The following is a 17,162-nucleotide window of genomic DNA, read 5'->3' on the forward strand; positions in this document are numbered from 1 at the left end:
TCTCCAAGAGGCTGGTGAGAGGGCGGGACAAGTCGGCTCGTCTTCCACACACACTGTTGTATCTCCCGTCAGATCCCACTGTTGGCGTTAGACTCCGTGTACAGTGTCCCTCTTATTCCACCACGGATTCGATCTGTCTCGTCAGACGGATTGTCAGTTTGTGCCTCGTTGCCCACAGCTTGAGGCTAGTACACACACTGACACACACACACACACTCTTCATCTAGCACTGTGCCTCCAGGTGTCCCTGTGGCACCAACCCTGTCCTGTAGAGGGTGTGATAAAGAACGATTTATTTACTCAGCATCCCCATGAACCTTTAACTCCAGAGCAGACCTCCCCGTCTTTCACCTGTGTGTGTGTGTGTGTGTGTGTCCGTGTGTGTGCGTCTCCGTGTATGTGCTTAGAATCAGAATCACCTCTGTCTTGCATGCGTGTGTGTTAGTGTGTTTCAGTGAGAGTGCGCGTGTTTGCGTGCGACTCTCAGACGTCAGACTCGATGCTGGGCATGCGGCGGTAGAGCCGGGGCCTGTTACCGCCTGCGCTCGAGGCTCGCGGCGCTGTCACATAGCTCATTGGCTGAGAGGCGGCGGGCGGGACCATGTAGGCCACCACAGGGGGCTCCTGCTGGGGGTAGAACACCTGTTGGTCGACAAGGCCGCCATGCTGGTTGTTGTGATGGCTGCCATGGTTACCGAGGGTAAGCGACATCGGCATTCGCTGCTTATAGAGCTCGTGGGCGGAACTTCTCTGTGGCAGCCGTGTGACAGCCTGGGGGGAGGGATCTCGTTGTGTCGTGCCAGGAGCTGACTGGAGGAAAGGGTTGTGAGAGGGGCGATCGGGGAAGAGACTCTTCGAGCGCCGGGGGAGGGGCATAGGGGCGGCGTCCAGACTGTGGTGGTGTGAGGGTGACGGAGATGGGGGGCTGCGGCTGCTGAACGGACGATCAGAGCGCATTGTGAGAACATTAGCATAGGCTCCCTCGTCCAGGGTCAGCTCCCTCTCCCTATCTCTGTCAGGCAGGCTAAAGCCCCGCAGGTGGGTGTGCAGCTGCGACAGCCGCTCGGGAACGCCGTCCGGAAGCACGTTCTCATAGGAGTGCTGACGACTCAGCTGAAGGTGCTGGGCCGACAAGGAGGTGGGGAGAGGCGACGGGGAGGAAGGGGAGGGCTCGAAGTGGCTGACCAGCCCGTCCCCTTCGCCCACCAGGCCCAGCTCGCTCTGGGGAAGGTAGTGTGTAAACATGTCCCCGCTGTGTGGGTGAGTGTGTGTGTGGGAGTAGTGCGAGTGCAGGTGATCCTCGCTGATGTCGTACAGGTTTCCCAGGTGGGCGCAGGCGTCACAGCGGGCCTGTGGCGAGCGGACAGTGTAAAGGCCGGAGTAACCGCTCAGCTTGGTCAAGCAGGAGCGACAGTGGCCGGGCCTGACGCTTTGTGTCCCCTGTCCTGCACCCGGAGCATCTAATGAACCTCCAGCCTTGTCCTTTGAGCTGCAGGGAGAGAGGATAACATCGATTATACACACAAGAAAAAAAACTATAAAAGCCCTTGAAACATGGTGACGGTGTTCATTTTCTGCTGAGCATGATACCTGCTGTGTGTGTAGGTGCTGTATTTCTTGTCCTTCAGGGAGTGCAGGTCGGCCTCTGCGCTGTGACTGTGGTGCAGCAGGCTGGCACTCAGCTGCAAAATGGGTGCGTCCACCTGGTGGGAGAGTGTGTGAGTGTGTGAGTATGTGCTGTCAGGTGGAAACAGGTCAGGGGGGTAACTGTGGTCGTCACCTCCCCCCTGGCTGTCTCGCTGGTAGGGCGGAGCGGACTGGAGACTGGCCTGGTCTGAGTCAATGGAGTAGATCTTGGATCCTCCGCCCCCACCTCCCCCTCCTCCTCCTCCTCCTCCTCCTCCTCCCCCTCCCCTCTTCCTCAGCTGATTGATAGGCTTGAATCCTCCCCTCGCCGCCGCAATGGAATCAGAATCTTTGTGTGATGGCGGCCGGCTGGAGCACTCTGAGATGTCAGAATGTGGCGTCTCTTCAGGCAGATAGCGCTGGCTCTTCATCGTTGCAGGTCCAGGTCCAGATGAGGGGACGGGGCTTGGGCCTGGAGATACGACAGGAGGCTGAGTCTTCAACGTCTCAACACTTTTCTTCCACAGGGCTCGAGGTTTCGAGCCCTGTGGCACAGCGGCGAGGGCCGACCCAGTGAGGCGGGTCTTGCCGTTGTCGTTAGTGATTGACAGCTGGGGCTTGTTGGGGCTGGTCTGAAGAGGGGGTTTCTGTTGAACCGGGAATGGCGCAGCATTGTTAAGGAGGTTTTTGTGTCGCCCGGACAATGACAAGAAACTGTGCGGACCAGCAGCGTTGCCATAGAGACCAGGACCCTTCGGGGGCAGACTGTGGAGTGAGTTACCTAGGAGACAAGGAGAAATGCACCTCAGACAGCAGATACAATACACGGATGTTGGGATGGATGCTCAGCCCGATCCATTATCTACCGCCCTGGCACGCTGTGTGTGCCACCTAATGCACTTCTAATCATGAGGCGAGCTTATACACGACAGTCAATACGAAGACAGTCCGGAGTCTACAGGCTATGTTTGCCTGCTCTGTGCCAAGTAAAATACACAATATAAATACAGTGTACAATATACACTGTGAGGTGTACTGTGTGTGAGTTATAGTACCTTTCCCCGACATCACATCTAAGATGTTGGGCTGCAAGAGGACAGTGTTGCGTTTGGGAGAAGACAAAGCCATGGACTTGGCAGACTTGAGCAGATGCAGCATGTTGGCTTGAGGACTGAAGTCCAGCTCAGGATTCTTTTTCTTCATGTCTATATGAACGCCATGGATACAGCTCCAGATACCCTGAGAGGAGAGGAAACAAAAAGGACGAAACAAGACAAGAGGAGAAGAGAGGCAGAGGGGAGAGAGATAAGCAAGATAATAGAAGAGTTCCCAACCCAATGACTTCACAAGAAAAAAGTTTAAACATGCACAAGACTAATTTCCATGCACAGTAAATCAAGGGAGACCTCTGTTTCCTTTTCTCCAAACCGAATACTGCATACCTTAACCTCATTTTGTTTTGTAATGTGGCAAGAAGAGATAATCGCCACTTCTTTAGATAAACGGCTTTCAGAGGCGCCTAGAAAATTCAATTTAGGTGATGATGTCACTGGAGGGGGGCCTTTGAGTGCAAGGAGATATTCTTCCTGAAGCCACTTAACCTCCTGCATCGCTGCTCGAATGGCATGCGCACACAGAGAGAAAGCCAGACACACACACACACACACACACACACGCACACACACACACACACACAGACAGACATCGCACTCTTTTTGTAAAACATTTAATGTGTGAAATGCTGCTCGTCTGGAATAAAAGCCCTTCCTCACACAGAGACATAACATATGAACAATGAAAGAATGGTCTGTCTGGATGTGCCCATTTCTGTTTGGTGTGTCTGTGTTTGTGTGTGTGTGGATCTGTCTATCTGTCTGCCCATGTGGTCAAGTCTGTCCATCCCCTCGCTCCTCCTGTATATGAGTTACCATTTTCAACTTTGTTAGACCAGACTGGTGTACCTGTGTGTGGGTGAGAGAGAGATACAGAGCTTTGTGTAGTGTGTGTCTATATGAGTTTGTTCACATCATCCTCTTAGCGGTTTCATTCCTCCATCCTGCCGTCCATGCCGTTAGTTCATCTCTACCTCAGCTGGACCATATCATCTTTTATCACACACATGCAGTACATACACAGACTCCTTCTATATGTTAACAGTAACTATTCTGTGTCTCAGACGCGCGATTGTTCACATATTTGTTTTTTCCTTTAACTGAAACAATCATGTTTCAGGCTTCAAGTCCATTTTGTGCATTCCTCTTTGCATTTTCACTGCATCTGAAGGACCATGCAGATTGGACTGCTTTGTCTGAGTTGCAACAGACAACAGAAAAATCGTTTTTGTAATTGAATGTGTGATGTTTGAACTGCTGTTGTTAAACACCACAAAACAACATCTTAAATACAACCTCAGAAGCAGAAGGAGCAAAATAATGGACCATGTTCCTGCAGTGGAGAAGCTACATTTCCTTATCCTCACCCTGCTGATTGTGAAGAGCAGACCAGGCCTCCCAGTGCAGACACCAGTGAAGCAGTATCTCAGCCTCCAGTAGAAAAGGTGTTCAGAGATGAAGGTGAGGATGGAGAGGCCCATGGCTGTGGCCAGCATGTAGAAGACACCCGCCATGTTGTCGACGTCCAGCTGGCTGGACATCACCTCGTTCTTCTCGCTGTGGCAGATGCCAGTCAGCCACTGGGCCTCCAGCTCCTCCATCTCACCTGTTGAAGAGTTCAAGTTCAAGACAATCAAAGACGCTTTTCTTACCCTGCATATCTGTGGTCAAATTGTCTCAATGTTGTCCGTTAATGAAAGAGTTTAAATGAGTTTGCTGGAAACGTCTGGAATCAATGCATATGTCATTGCTATACATCATTTATAAGACAGGACGCAGCCTTGGGGGGGAACCAGTTGATGTTATAGACAGACCAGATAGAAATACATTTACTCTCACTCTCTGAGTCCTGTTAGTGAGGAGGTCCAATATCCATCCCACATTGTTTGTGTCCAATCCAAAGCACTCTAAGTTTCTGCACCAGCAGATGGGGGTGTATAGTGTTGAAGGCAGACAAACAACAATCTAGCATGGTTTTTACTACCCTTTAAGTGCTTGTATATGGTGTCACGTAGAGTTATAGCAACCCCCTGTTGGTTTGATGTGCAAATTGTAGGGGATGAAGGAGATGTTCAGTCCTGCCCAGTAGCTCTGTGGACATGTAGGTAAAGTGAAAATGTAAGATGGCTGCAGGTAGGGGCGAGGAATGAAGGAGAAGGAATAAAACGAGGTCGAGAGAGAGGGAGGTAATGGGCGGTAGAGGGAATAAGAGAGGTGTGGTGGGAAAAAGGCCATATCATGATGAGGAAAGATGGAGGGGAGAAGGAGCGAGAAGTGAGTTGGTAAATGGATCGTAATGAAAAGGATACAGGAGGTGGAGGGAAAACAGGGTTGTGGGAGGAGGGAGAAGAATTGATCGTGATGGAGTGATAAGGAAAGATGGGAGGAATTATTATCAGGCCGAGTGTGTTTGTGTGTCGCATGCGCACACGGGTGTTTGCCCCGAATAAAAAGGCCGGGTGTGAAGCGAAGCACTTTAGTGGTTTCAGCAGTTTGATTTCTGTCTGGCTCATTCTCTTTCCTCCATTCACACCATCTCACAGCTTATTATACAGAACAATCTGGAGGAGTAAACATAACAGGACATGGTGGACACACACGCACACACACACAGTATAATGATGATGAAATGGTGTGTTAAGACTCGCCCCTGATAGGAGGAGAGAGGGAGCGTGTTAGGGGAGGGGGAGAGAGGAGGGAGGAGGGAAAGCTGAGTAATGGCACAACTGTAATAACAATAAAAGCCTTGATCATCTGAGAAACTTAAATGTGTGACTGTGACCGTGTGACTGAGATGCTGCAGAATGTTGATGCCTCACCATCTCCTATGATGCCCAGGATGGACAAATCAACCAGGCGCTTCCAGTAGGATCCTTTCTGCAAGGCGATACCATAGCCTGTGGTGGCAAAGATGTAACCGCTGCCGATGGTGACCAGCTTACAGCCGTCGTCTCTGCCCGCCATGTAGTTCAGCACCGCAGCGTCGTAAATGAAAGCGTCCAGCTTTCTGCAAGAGAACCAAACATTCAGGATTCATTATCTGGGGGGGGTTTCCAGCCTGTACATGATACATCTCAGGGGTTATGACTTCATTAACATAAACGGTAGCACATTAAAATAACATATTTCTGCAACGCAAATTTAGATTTATTTCACTTTCACTGATGTACTGAATATTTTGCAGACAGTATTCAGGCCTCTCAAAGTTATTCAGTTTATTAAAGCAAGGGGACATTACTTTTGAAAGAACTGCTTCCATCTCATACCCTGTGACATTGGTATGCTTTAAAAGGACGAGTTTGACATTTTGGAATGTCACTTTTTTGCAGAGCGATACGGGAGTACTCCTTTAAACATGAAGCCAAGAAATAGTCCTGCACAAGGACTGTCTCACATGAAGAAATAGATTTGGGAAATATGCTTATTTGCATTCTTGTTCGATGAGAGGATTGATGCCATTCTCATGTCTGTCTGTTAAATGTGGAACTAAAGGCAGGAGACAGTTCGCTGAGCATTCAAACCACATTGAGCCCTTTTTACACTTTGTTTTTTCAACGGATTAAACTAATTAGATAAAACATTTTAAAGGTGCTAAATTCCAAAATCGGAGCATATCTATGATTGAGGGATTGCCTCCTCACGGCTCTCAACAATCTTTATGTGACGACGCCGTGGGAAGGTACGGCGTTATCAGCGACGGCGATTAACTCACATGCACTGAGACGCACAAGCGGCACAGAAAAGATTACAACACACACAGAGGGAGAGTCACTTCATTCTCTGCTCAGGACACATGACTCCATTATATCTTTACATCGAAAATGTATGTGTTTGCTGCTATATTAATGCTCTTAATTTCGAATTTAGCACGTTAATTAAACAGTATTAATTCCATGTAAAATGAACTAACAACTACAATGTATTTGGGGTTTATCTTCATGATAAAAGAAAATAATGTTAAATTTGATCCACCAGGTGCCTCAATCTTCAAGACCACACCACTCTGCTGAGTAAGTCTCCGGAGCCGAATGTACATAGTGTGTTGTGTGCCAGTAACAGCTTTACTCAGATCCATAAACAGACCAGTTGGATTACTCACAACACTGAAGCTGAAATGCTCACGCTGGTCAGTTTATGACTGTGACTGAGAGTACTGTCCGGTGAGCACGCTGGAGCAGTGAATCTTCACGCACATGAGGATGTCTTTGTTCGTACTGAGCTACAAGCTTTTAGTCGCAGGTTTTGTCATTATTCTGACATGAGAAGCTGAATTCAAACTAAGGGGCCACAGTTTGTATCTGACACATCATTCCCCCGATGTGGGCTCGATACATCTGAGCTCAGCAAAAACAGAAGCGTGATGTATGAAAGGGGCCAATATCACCACCCTATATAGCAGCAGAACCCTTTTTATAACTTCTTTATCAGCAAAAAAAAACATGTTATATAACCCTATGAATACACCCTGGTGAAAACGACACACTGTCATTAAAGAATAGAATATTTTAAACGTGTTGAATGACTTTGAGAGGAACTCCACAGTGTTAACATTTTCTCTGATTTCAACAACAAATCTTGCTGAATTGAATTGAAGACACATTATATATACAGTTGTATAAACAAAGCCTAATGTATGGAGTATGAGAACCAATCCTGCTATATTTGATATTCAGCATCAATGGAGTTATTGCAGAGAGGCTACAAGTAAAATCATATTTGGAAAAAAATACCCAGAACAAACAAAGCACACAAAACTCATGAACAAATAAAAGCATTGCAGCCATCCTTCCATTAGTGTGTTTCGGAGGGAGAATAAAGGCGGCAAACTACAGAACAAATTACACTCTCCCTGTTTTGGCAGCTCCATCTCCAAAGCAGCAACAAGACTCAATAATGAGCACTTGCAGGCAGCGTCTGCTTTTTTACCGTCAGTGGCACAAACACTGAGCACATTCTGCAGCATTTTAGCATAAGCTAGTGCTGAGCCCCACAGGGCAGAGTTTCCCGGTGTGATGCAATGTCTTTTTCGGTTTGTTCCCACATGTTCTTATGCATATCAGCTGTCTGCAGAGAAAATTTGCCTCCCAGGTATAAAAAGAAATCTCAACATGACACGAGTTGACATGACAAGTTTACAGTACCCGGTCTTGAGGGTGACAAGCGCATCCACGACACCAGTCTGATGGTATTTGGTCATGTACTGATGCATGTCTGGATAGTTCTTCCGGATGTTGCGCTCGGTGCTGCCGTTAGGAACCGTCCCAAAGCGAAATGGAGGGGAATAGGAGTATGGACTCTGGAACTGCAGTGGAAGAAATGAGAGCAAAATTATTTTTTTAGATGGAATTGACAGGAGGAGACAGGAGCACAAAAGAAGAAAAAACAAAGAAGCTAAAAGACAAAGAGCAGAACGGAGAGACAGTAAGAAGTTTGAGAAAGCGGAGGGGAAGAAAGGGAGGGAGGGAGAGAAAGTGTTAAGGTGAAGGAGAGTCAGATAGGAAGAGAGAGAAGGAAGGAGAGTGACAAGAAGAGACAGAGGAGAAAGGAGGGACAGTGGAGTGGACTCATCAGTCATCATCATTGTGTGTCCAGTCTAGCGTAAGCCTGGCTGGGGTTCTGCTGACACTGCCAGCCTCTGCAAACTACACACACATCCAAACACACACACAAGTCTTTGATCTATACAGCCCGTGTGTGTGTGTGTGTGTGTGTGTGTGTGCGCGCCACTGGGTCTGTTGCGCTGGCAGTGTTAGCTTAGTGACAGCTACGGCCAGAGGGTTTGGGATGTTGAAGGCCAAGGGCGCTCCCTGGAGAACCCTGTCTGGCCGCAGGGCTGGCATCCATTACGAGAGCAGCCCTGTTGGTGAATGTGTTTAGTTTCCATATGTGTGTAAACGCACCTTCTTGTCAGACAGTCCAGTGACTTGGTCCACAAACTCTTCCTGGATCATGAAGGCAGCCAGGTTGGCAGTGTAGGAGGCCAGGAAGATGACAGCGAAGAAGGCCCACACTGATACAATGAACTTACTCGTGGTGCCTTTTGGGTTCTGCACCGGAACAGAGTTGTTGAACACCAGACCCCACAGCAGCCATATGGCCTTACCGATGGTGAATGATGGACCATGTGGGTCTAAAGGGAGACAGGCAGAGGAGGAGAGGGAGGAATACAAATGAGAAAGTGTAAAAAAGACTGGCGCTGTGTGTGCTGAAGAACCAAGAATGCAGGTAAAGGAGTATGAAACCTTTCAGTTATTCATTCAGCTGAATGTATGAGGCTGATGTTTGGATTAAAAAACAGCGTCATGTCATGTCAGCGTAACAATGTACATTTCAATATAAATTATAATGTTTTCCCTTGAAATTCCTGCCTTACGGTTGCCTACCGGCAGTGGGGGAAACAATGTGAAAAGTATCATTGCAGAGGTTCTAACTCTTTAATAAATGCCACCATCTTTTAACAACAAAATACCTTCTAAAAGAAAGAGTTTCATGATCTAGTTTGAGGGCATCATCTTTACTTCAGAGGGGCGACAGGCATTTTCTTGGCTTTTACGAGCGTGATTAATGGGTGCAGACCGAAAAATATTTTGGCCAACTAGATTGACCTTTACTTCGAGCACGTTTAGCCACCAACGACTATGATGCAGTGAGTAAACCCTCTGTACGGGTGAATCTAAAAGGATGTTTTTCAGACTAATATCTTACAGAGAAAAGGAACAAAAGCTTCCAGTGAGATTTAGACCTGCTGCTGTGATCATGCACGCAGTAATGTGCACCTGAAACAAACCACAAACAAGACATTCATGCGTCATTAAGATGGAGTTGAACTTAAAAATCAACATGACAGTTGATTTCAAAGTGGGCCCTGATGGGTGATATGCACCACTGTGACACAGCAAAGAGATTTAAAAGAATAAATCAATTTTAAAAACCACTATTCGATCCCATGCCACTCTCTAATCTGTACGGTAAATATTGAGCAACAGCCAGCAGCCGGTTGGCGTAGCTTAGCAGTCGGGAAAGGTTGGCAAACTCACAGTGACAACAGGACTCCAGGAAGTTTCTGCTCCCAGCTGTCTGGCACATTTCCCAACATGTTGTTTTTACTCTTCAGCTTTTGTACAGATTAAACAAATCAGATATAACTTGTTAATTAGCGAGCTTTAGAGATGCTGGTCGATGGATTTTGTTATCTTTGGACAGAGCCACGCTAGTTTGTTCCACCGGTTTTCAGTCTTTGTGCTAAGCTGCGAAGCTCCAGCTTCATATGTATTGTACAGCCACGAGAGTGGCATCAATCTTCTCATCTAGCTCTTATCAAAAAAAGCCAGTAAATGTATTTCCCGACAATATTGAACTTTTCTTTTTAAAGACACAGTGGTCTCCTGGAGGTGAAACAAATCATTTATGAATGACTTTATGAATGAATTCATTAAAAACTGTTTTACATTTGTTGTTCAGTGTAAGATGAAACATTTGCAAACTAAACACGTGTTCAGTGTGCTAAAAAATAAAATTAAAATCAGATAAAAAATTCAAAAAAAGTACTTGCAACACCTGCATCTGCCTTTAGTTCATTTAGACATAGAATTTATCTTAAGTCTAATTTTGCGCATCACAACATTAATCTTCAATTCACAGCCAGCAGGGCAGCTCCAGGTGCAGAGTTTTGATGACGTGACTATAGCTTCAGGAGAGAATAGTTACTGCTCTGTTACATTGACTGGGGGCGACTGTGGCCAAGTGGCCGTCCTTCAATCAGAAGGTCGGCGGTCCGATCCCCGGCTCCGGTAGGCACACGTCGATGTGTCCTCGAGCAAGACACTTAACCCCAAAACATTGCTCCCGTAGCTGTGCCTACGGTGTAATAGCATCTGAATTGTAAGTCGCTTTGGATAAAAACGTCTGCTAAATGACTGTCATGTCTCAAGTCAGGGTAATAATAGCTCACTTCCTTTGCTCCAGGGGAAGCTTGCTTCTTGCGCCTGGGAGCAACGACTGGTGTAATATTCCTGATTGCGTACGTGTAAGCCTACCTTTGCCTTGGGCCAAGTTGCGGTTGAAGCCCAGCGGACTGACAAACTCAAATAGGAAGACGGCGATGGCTGTGAACAGGAGCAGCATCACAAACATCATCACCCAAACTGATGCACTGAAGGGCTCTGAGAGGGGGGAGAGAGGAAGGGAGGGGACAGAGTTAAAGAGAAATTGAGTTCATGAGATAGAGTGGAGGGAGCAGGAGATGCATAAAAAAGCGAGGGACGGAGAGAAAGGGGAGACAGACCCAGAGAAATAAAGGAGGAGACGTAAAAAAAAAAGAGCACAGGCAGGACAGGGGCAGGCAAAGCGAGGAAAAGATGATATGGCAGACACAGAGAGGGGAGAAAAGGGAGGCAGACGGAGTGAGAGAGGGGGGAGGGAGAGGGAGAGTTAGTCACAGAGTTTGACGGAGCACATTTCCATATTTCTCATTATTCCCTTGGATGAGAGCTGAGAGAGGGAGAGGCCAGGGGCGGGTGGAGATGGCAGAGGAAAAGGGGGAGAGAGAAAAGGAGAGAGAAAGACAGAGGGGGAGAGAGGAGAATCAAACCCACGAGTGGTCTGATGTGCCCTGTTGTGGGCATGTGTCTGTGATCTATTTGTATGTGATCTGTGAGAGTGTGAGTCTGCATGTGTTTGGTGTGTAGCAGGGCCGGAGTTCAGAGAGCGGGATGAGTGCCAGAGATGCTGAACCCGGACAAATTGTATGTAAGTGCGTGTGTGCGTGTGCGTGTCACTGTATGTCTAAGTATGTGACTGCCAGGGTTAGCCAACCCAGAGAGATTGTGCACTGAGGTGCCTCTAATATGAGTGCGAGGGATACTGAAGCGTCACTGATACCCTGGCCCAGGCTCAACACACACTAACACACACACACACACATGCATACAATGTGCTTTCATATAAATACACACACAAAGCATTCAGCCCTTAACATACATACGGCCAAAGCACATTTATTCTCCACACACCCTTGATTCAATACGCAAACATCCTAATATATTCGTGCAGTATTAGACACACTCCCCCCCATTTTCACACACACACACACACACACACACACACACACACACACACATACTGACACATGGCTTGATACACAGGGATCAACACACGCATGGTCCAATACATCCCCTCGCTCCCTGTCTCGCTCCAATGACAATGCAAGACATTAGGCGAGCACAGAGGAGCGCTTCAGTTTCTAGTCATCTGAACCACTGGAGGAGGAGGAGGAGGCAGAGGAGGAAGAGGAGAGAAGCTGAGAGAGGAGGAGGAGAGGATATTATCAAGGAAGCTTTGTCTGAGCTGACTTTTTGAAAAAACAGCCGGCACACTCCGCTTCCTCCGCTCCGCTAGAAATATCAATGTGCTTAGGGTGTTGCGGCCTAGATAAAGTCAGAGTACAAGTGGAATTTGTCCAGCATATACTGTCTGATTAAAATATTCCATTTTATGTATGGGATTTTGCCAACATGTGAACATCTCCCTTTCTTTTCTGCTCCCCGTAGTAGTCGGCTCACTGTGGGAGAGTCAGAGAAAAAGACAAAAGAAAAAACCTATGGTTAAGTAAGAACAAATGAAAGATAGATTTACCGAGGAAGGCAGACGGCGAGACGGTCCCATTGCTACGTGACACCATGACGCTGATGCCAGTCTCCACAAAGGGCACAGAGAAGTCAATGGCCAGTGACCGCTCCTCGTTGATCGTCAATGAACCGACTGCCATCGCCGCCTTTTTATACACCACCTGGTGGACAGAGAATAGAATAGTTACAGCGAGTGCGTGACTCACCACCGACACTGACATATAAATATAGTCGGCTCTGTGAAAATTTGGACAACATCAAACAATTTGTCTTTGATATGTTTCCTCCTTTTTTTATTTTGGATGTGAAATATCACAGTGACTGAGGGTGAGCTCAGAATGTCAGCTATAGTTGGTGGGCATTTTCAGCCATATCAGATGAAAAGTAAAAATACAGCTTTTTCATTGTTCCACCATTTCTGGTTGTCTGAATGTATTCTGACAGACGGAGACTCTGCACATGAAGATGTTTTTAGTGTGCAGTAAAATGTTATGTTTTGTTTTTTTGATTTAATTGTCGAAAGGCTGCGAGCGGTTTGCTCGCATAAACATTTACACAATCTATGGATCACATTGTCAGCTTCCATTATCAGACGTGTTATGTTTCACTTTCAACCTTTAGGGATTTTAATGTGACAGCACTTCGATTTAATTACCTCCGCCAACGAGGTTATGTTTTCGGTTCGGTTTGTTTGTCTGTTTGACAGCAGAGTAATGGAAAAACTACGATTTTTATGAAATTTGGTGGAAGGGTGAAGCCAAGGCCAAGAAAGAACCCATTTGCTCTCCGCGCACCCTCCTAGCTTAATCTGGGGTTTGAGTAAATAATTTCCAGAAAAGATAAACGATATTGATCAAGTGTAATCTGTGCTCTTAAATAGTTGATTGTATAGAATTTAAAGCCCCAATGAGAAATAATATTGACTTTATAAATGACAGGTAAGAGTGTGACTTAGTGATGACAAATTAGCTTTTTGTAACCATTATTACATCATATATCTTTTTGTCTCATGTCACAATATATATTAAAATATTAGTCGATCGAAGCTTCCAATCCTGTGTGTTAAGGTGGTTTGATATTTTTGTTTTACAATTGTATCACAGATTGTCACAGTCTACCTGAGCAGAGAATGCGGTTGCTCTCCCTCTGTGTGTGTTGTAGTGCATGTGAGCCGCCCTGTTGTGCCCAATGGGCTAGATAATCGCTGCCGCTATGCACTGCGCTCATACGGTGGGACCGCTGATAACGTAGTCCCGACCCTCTGTGTCATCACGGAAGCGTAGCACCCACCCTATGGTTCCCCGCCAGCACTGTTGCCGTTGTTTGCACTGTTAGCACCATTAGCTGCTATCTCCACGTTGAGAGCCGTTGAAGACAATACATAATGCATGTATCGATCTTCTCATCGTCCAAGAAGGCAAGTAAGCATATCGATATTTCCCAAAAATGACATCGAGTCAGACCGATATGGTACGGTACGAAGAGAGAGAGATGTAGGACGTACGTACCTCTCCAACCATGCCGTTCCACATATTGTTGATCTTCTTGCCGTGTTTTCCGTTTGAGACCAGGTAGAGGTCATAAGTGAACTTGACGTTCCTGGCTATCTTCTTCAGAATGTCAATGCAGAAACCTTTGCAGCACTGCTTAAGGTAGGAACCTCCTGATGTGCTGTTACTGCAACACACGGACACACACACAATCAACATTTAGGTCATATTGTTTTACATTGGACGACATTTTAGAGTTGTTCAGGCGATTGTGTGGATTGTGAGTGTAACTGTACTCCTGCTGCCTGCTCGCTCCACATCTGGTGGTTCCATCAAACTGTAAAACTAGAATTATGACAGTGCAGAGTAACCATGAATACAGCTGAAGGGCAGAGCGAGCTTATATGGAGTTTGTGAGTGTGTGTGTGTGTTTCCCTCAGTGCTTGAGAACACAGGGGTACTAAGCAGATGCTGCTGGGCTTAAAATAGAGCTGGGCTCTGCAGAAAAACCAATCTACATGATTAAAATATCAACTGTCCTTCCCAGCGTCTCTGTCTTCGTTCCTCTACGCTGTCCTTTTCTTCCCTCCTCTTAAGTGTTTCACTGATTACATCCGTAGCGGGGTACTTCTCTGAAACTCACAGCCTACCTACTGTACATACACTGAACAGCCAAACAGACAGGCTGCAGACAATGGAGACTGATGTTACAGTCATCTTTTGTGACAGAGGACCTCGGAGCGGTGAACTAAACTGAATTGTAGGATCAAATGACACTCATAATCTATTAAACTCCACCAGCATTTTTTAAAAGTATTTCCATGAAAACTTTTTTCCGCTCCCGTGTCAAGCATCTCTGATGTACTGTAGCATGTGTGAACTGGAAGCGTAACTCTGTGACCTTTTCACTTGCCGTGTCAGCTGAGTCAAGAGAAAGTTCATGAAGAACTGAGGAATTCACACGCAGAGAACGACTGTCAAAGAACTGAATCATCAAAGGATTAAAAACGTCTTTTAGCAGCAGTCGACTGTATCTGAGGCACAGCATAGTGTGTGAATGTGTGTGTGTGTGAGAGAGATGGCATCGTATTTATACAAACATCTTTGTGTGTGAGTCTTTCTATGTACAGAGTGTGCCCCAGGCGTTCTAATGCACACATAATGTATACATTAGCTCTCCCAGCTGAGTCCTCTCTGTGTTCTTCTGTCACTGTGTAAACACACAGACTCCCCGAGATACCCATACAGTACATCTGTTTGATTCATGCCACACTTTTGTAGTAACAAACACACAAATAAAATGGAAGTAGGGACTGAGTAAAGTGTGGCACTTATGGATGGTTGGATGAATGTACGCATGGATGGACGCACGGATGGCTGGACACGGAAAAAAAGCAAATGTAACCTAAACGAAGGCCCCCGAAGAGACGAGTCATCTTGGCCCGTGACCGCTGAGACTTCTACGGCGATCGCTTCGGAGGAAGGTTGAGAAATCGGGTCACAAGTTAAACTTTCCATGGCCGGTGATTCAGTCGTCTAATTGTCCGTGCCTACAGAGTCGTGACTACACGGGTCAGAAACTCAATAGTTGAGTCTGTCGTCTCGGGTCTATCTGACACAAAGGCTTTAATATGGTGGATTCTGTTTGTTTAAAAGAAAAGTAAATAAATATTGCAAGAGAGTAATTAGAGTTGAGTTTTTTTTTTTTGCACTTTCCCTGTGGTCCTTATGTCATCCTGTGTTATCCTATCCTAATTGCTATCCTGAACAATGCAACTATTTTCTATTGTCTGGTAGAAATGTTGACATTCATTGAAGTCATGACAATAATGCTGTTGGACATGAGTAGAATACGGGAGAAAAGATGGATTTTAGTTGAGTATTTGGACTGCGTTGTGGCCAAGTTATCAACCAGAAGATGCAGATGCAGATACTGAGCAAGTGGCAAATAAACATGCAGCAATTATGACATGCTTATGTGCTCTGAACTGGCTGTATACAGATACGCTCAGATGTGAGCTAAATTGTAGAAATTAGCAGAAAGAAACAATGCTCTTGTCATGCAGAGGCTCTTATTGAGGCGTCCACATAGTGCAGATAATTGGAGCAAAACCCAACATGTCGAAGAATTCAAGGGAAGCTTCTTTGAGAAAGTTGAGCTTTTCCAGACTATTTGAGAAACATCTCTGCGTCGCTTACACTTTCAAGAAGGCCTGCAAAACATTTCAGCCACTATAAACCGGCTTTCAAGTGATTTTCAAAAAGGAGAGTGCAATTATATTCATATTATAAGAGGGCTGTAAGCGCTAAAAGCGTAAGACATACATGTAGAATATCTAACACAGTTACACGGTAGATGTGCAAAAAAAATGACAAGCCAAAAGTGAAATTGACAAAAGAACATCTGGAGGGAGGGGAGGGGTATATATGTGGGGAGGCAACAAAGGAGAACCTGGGGAGGTTGCAGACAGGGCAGGCTGCAGCGGATGGTTTGTAGCTGCTGCACAGAATACTTTACGAGCCTGGCTTGGTGGGAGTTGCAGTAGTCCAGATGGGAGACGGCAAAAGGTTGGGCTGCGTCCCACATGAAACATCTTTTCATTTTCTGTCTCAAGGTACTGCTCAAGCTGGGATTTATGTATTTATTTACCATTTTTTGGAACATGAACACTGCACATTCGCAGACATAACTGTATAAGTGTGTTTACCAAAAGGCTGCTTTTCATCCCTAGAATGGAAGCCAAAGTTGGGCATGAAGATTTGAATCTCATGAGCAACTAAACAACTCATTTTTTAACCTCAATCACGACTGAACACTCAAACAATACATTTAAGGCATTTAAATGTTTTACTTTGAGAACCATCTCTATTTCCACTAGCTGATTTTGAGTTGTATAATTTAGGCCGACAACTAACGATTATTTTCATCATCATCTAATCCGCAGAATGTTTTCTCAATTAATTGATTATTGATCGTTTGGTCGATAGAATGTCCAAAAATAATTCAAAGTGCCTGTTACAATTTCTTCACGCCAAATGGGAGGACTTTTAGTTTTCTCCATCCAACTGTCTAAAACCTAAAGATAGTTTTGATCGAACTAGCAAATCCTCACAACTGAGAAGCCAAAAGAGGGAATCTCTGGAATTAATTCTTGAATTTGTTTTTATTATACGATTATTAATTATTAAACATGAATTCATAATTTTCCTGTCCATTGACAAATCAGTTAATTCACAATTGTTTCAGCTCTAGTGCAATTTCAGAAACTTGTTTTTTCAAGTAATTGTCAAGTGAACAAATTCAGAGA

The 17,162-nt window shown here is 45.7% G+C and overlaps 1 protein-coding gene across 1 annotated transcript in view; it reads right to left on the bottom strand.

Moving 5' to 3' along the window:
• Window positions 1-483: 483 nt before the first annotated feature.
• Window positions 484-17,162, bottom strand: part of grin2ab (glutamate receptor, ionotropic, N-methyl D-aspartate 2A, b) — a gene marked incomplete at both ends in the record, with an annotated part of 87,033 nt that continues 70,354 nt past the window's right edge. Inside the window, 10 exons of the mRNA XM_079278989.1 lie at window positions 484-1,489; window positions 1,591-2,407; window positions 2,682-2,865; window positions 4,106-4,344; window positions 5,558-5,745; window positions 7,880-8,040; window positions 8,639-8,868; window positions 10,775-10,900; window positions 12,372-12,525; window positions 13,873-14,041. Of these exons, the coding sequence (XP_079135115.1) occupies window positions 484-1,489; window positions 1,591-2,407; window positions 2,682-2,865; window positions 4,106-4,344; window positions 5,558-5,745; window positions 7,880-8,040; window positions 8,639-8,868; window positions 10,775-10,900; window positions 12,372-12,525; window positions 13,873-14,041 (3,274 nt within the window). The remainder of the gene's footprint in view (window positions 1,490-1,590; window positions 2,408-2,681; window positions 2,866-4,105; window positions 4,345-5,557; window positions 5,746-7,879; window positions 8,041-8,638; window positions 8,869-10,774; window positions 10,901-12,371; window positions 12,526-13,872; window positions 14,042-17,162) is intronic.

Source organism: Melanostigma gelatinosum, assembly GCF_949748355.1.
Source record: "Melanostigma gelatinosum genome assembly, chromosome: 11".
Lineage (NCBI taxonomy): Eukaryota > Metazoa > Chordata > Actinopteri > Perciformes > Zoarcidae > Melanostigma > Melanostigma gelatinosum.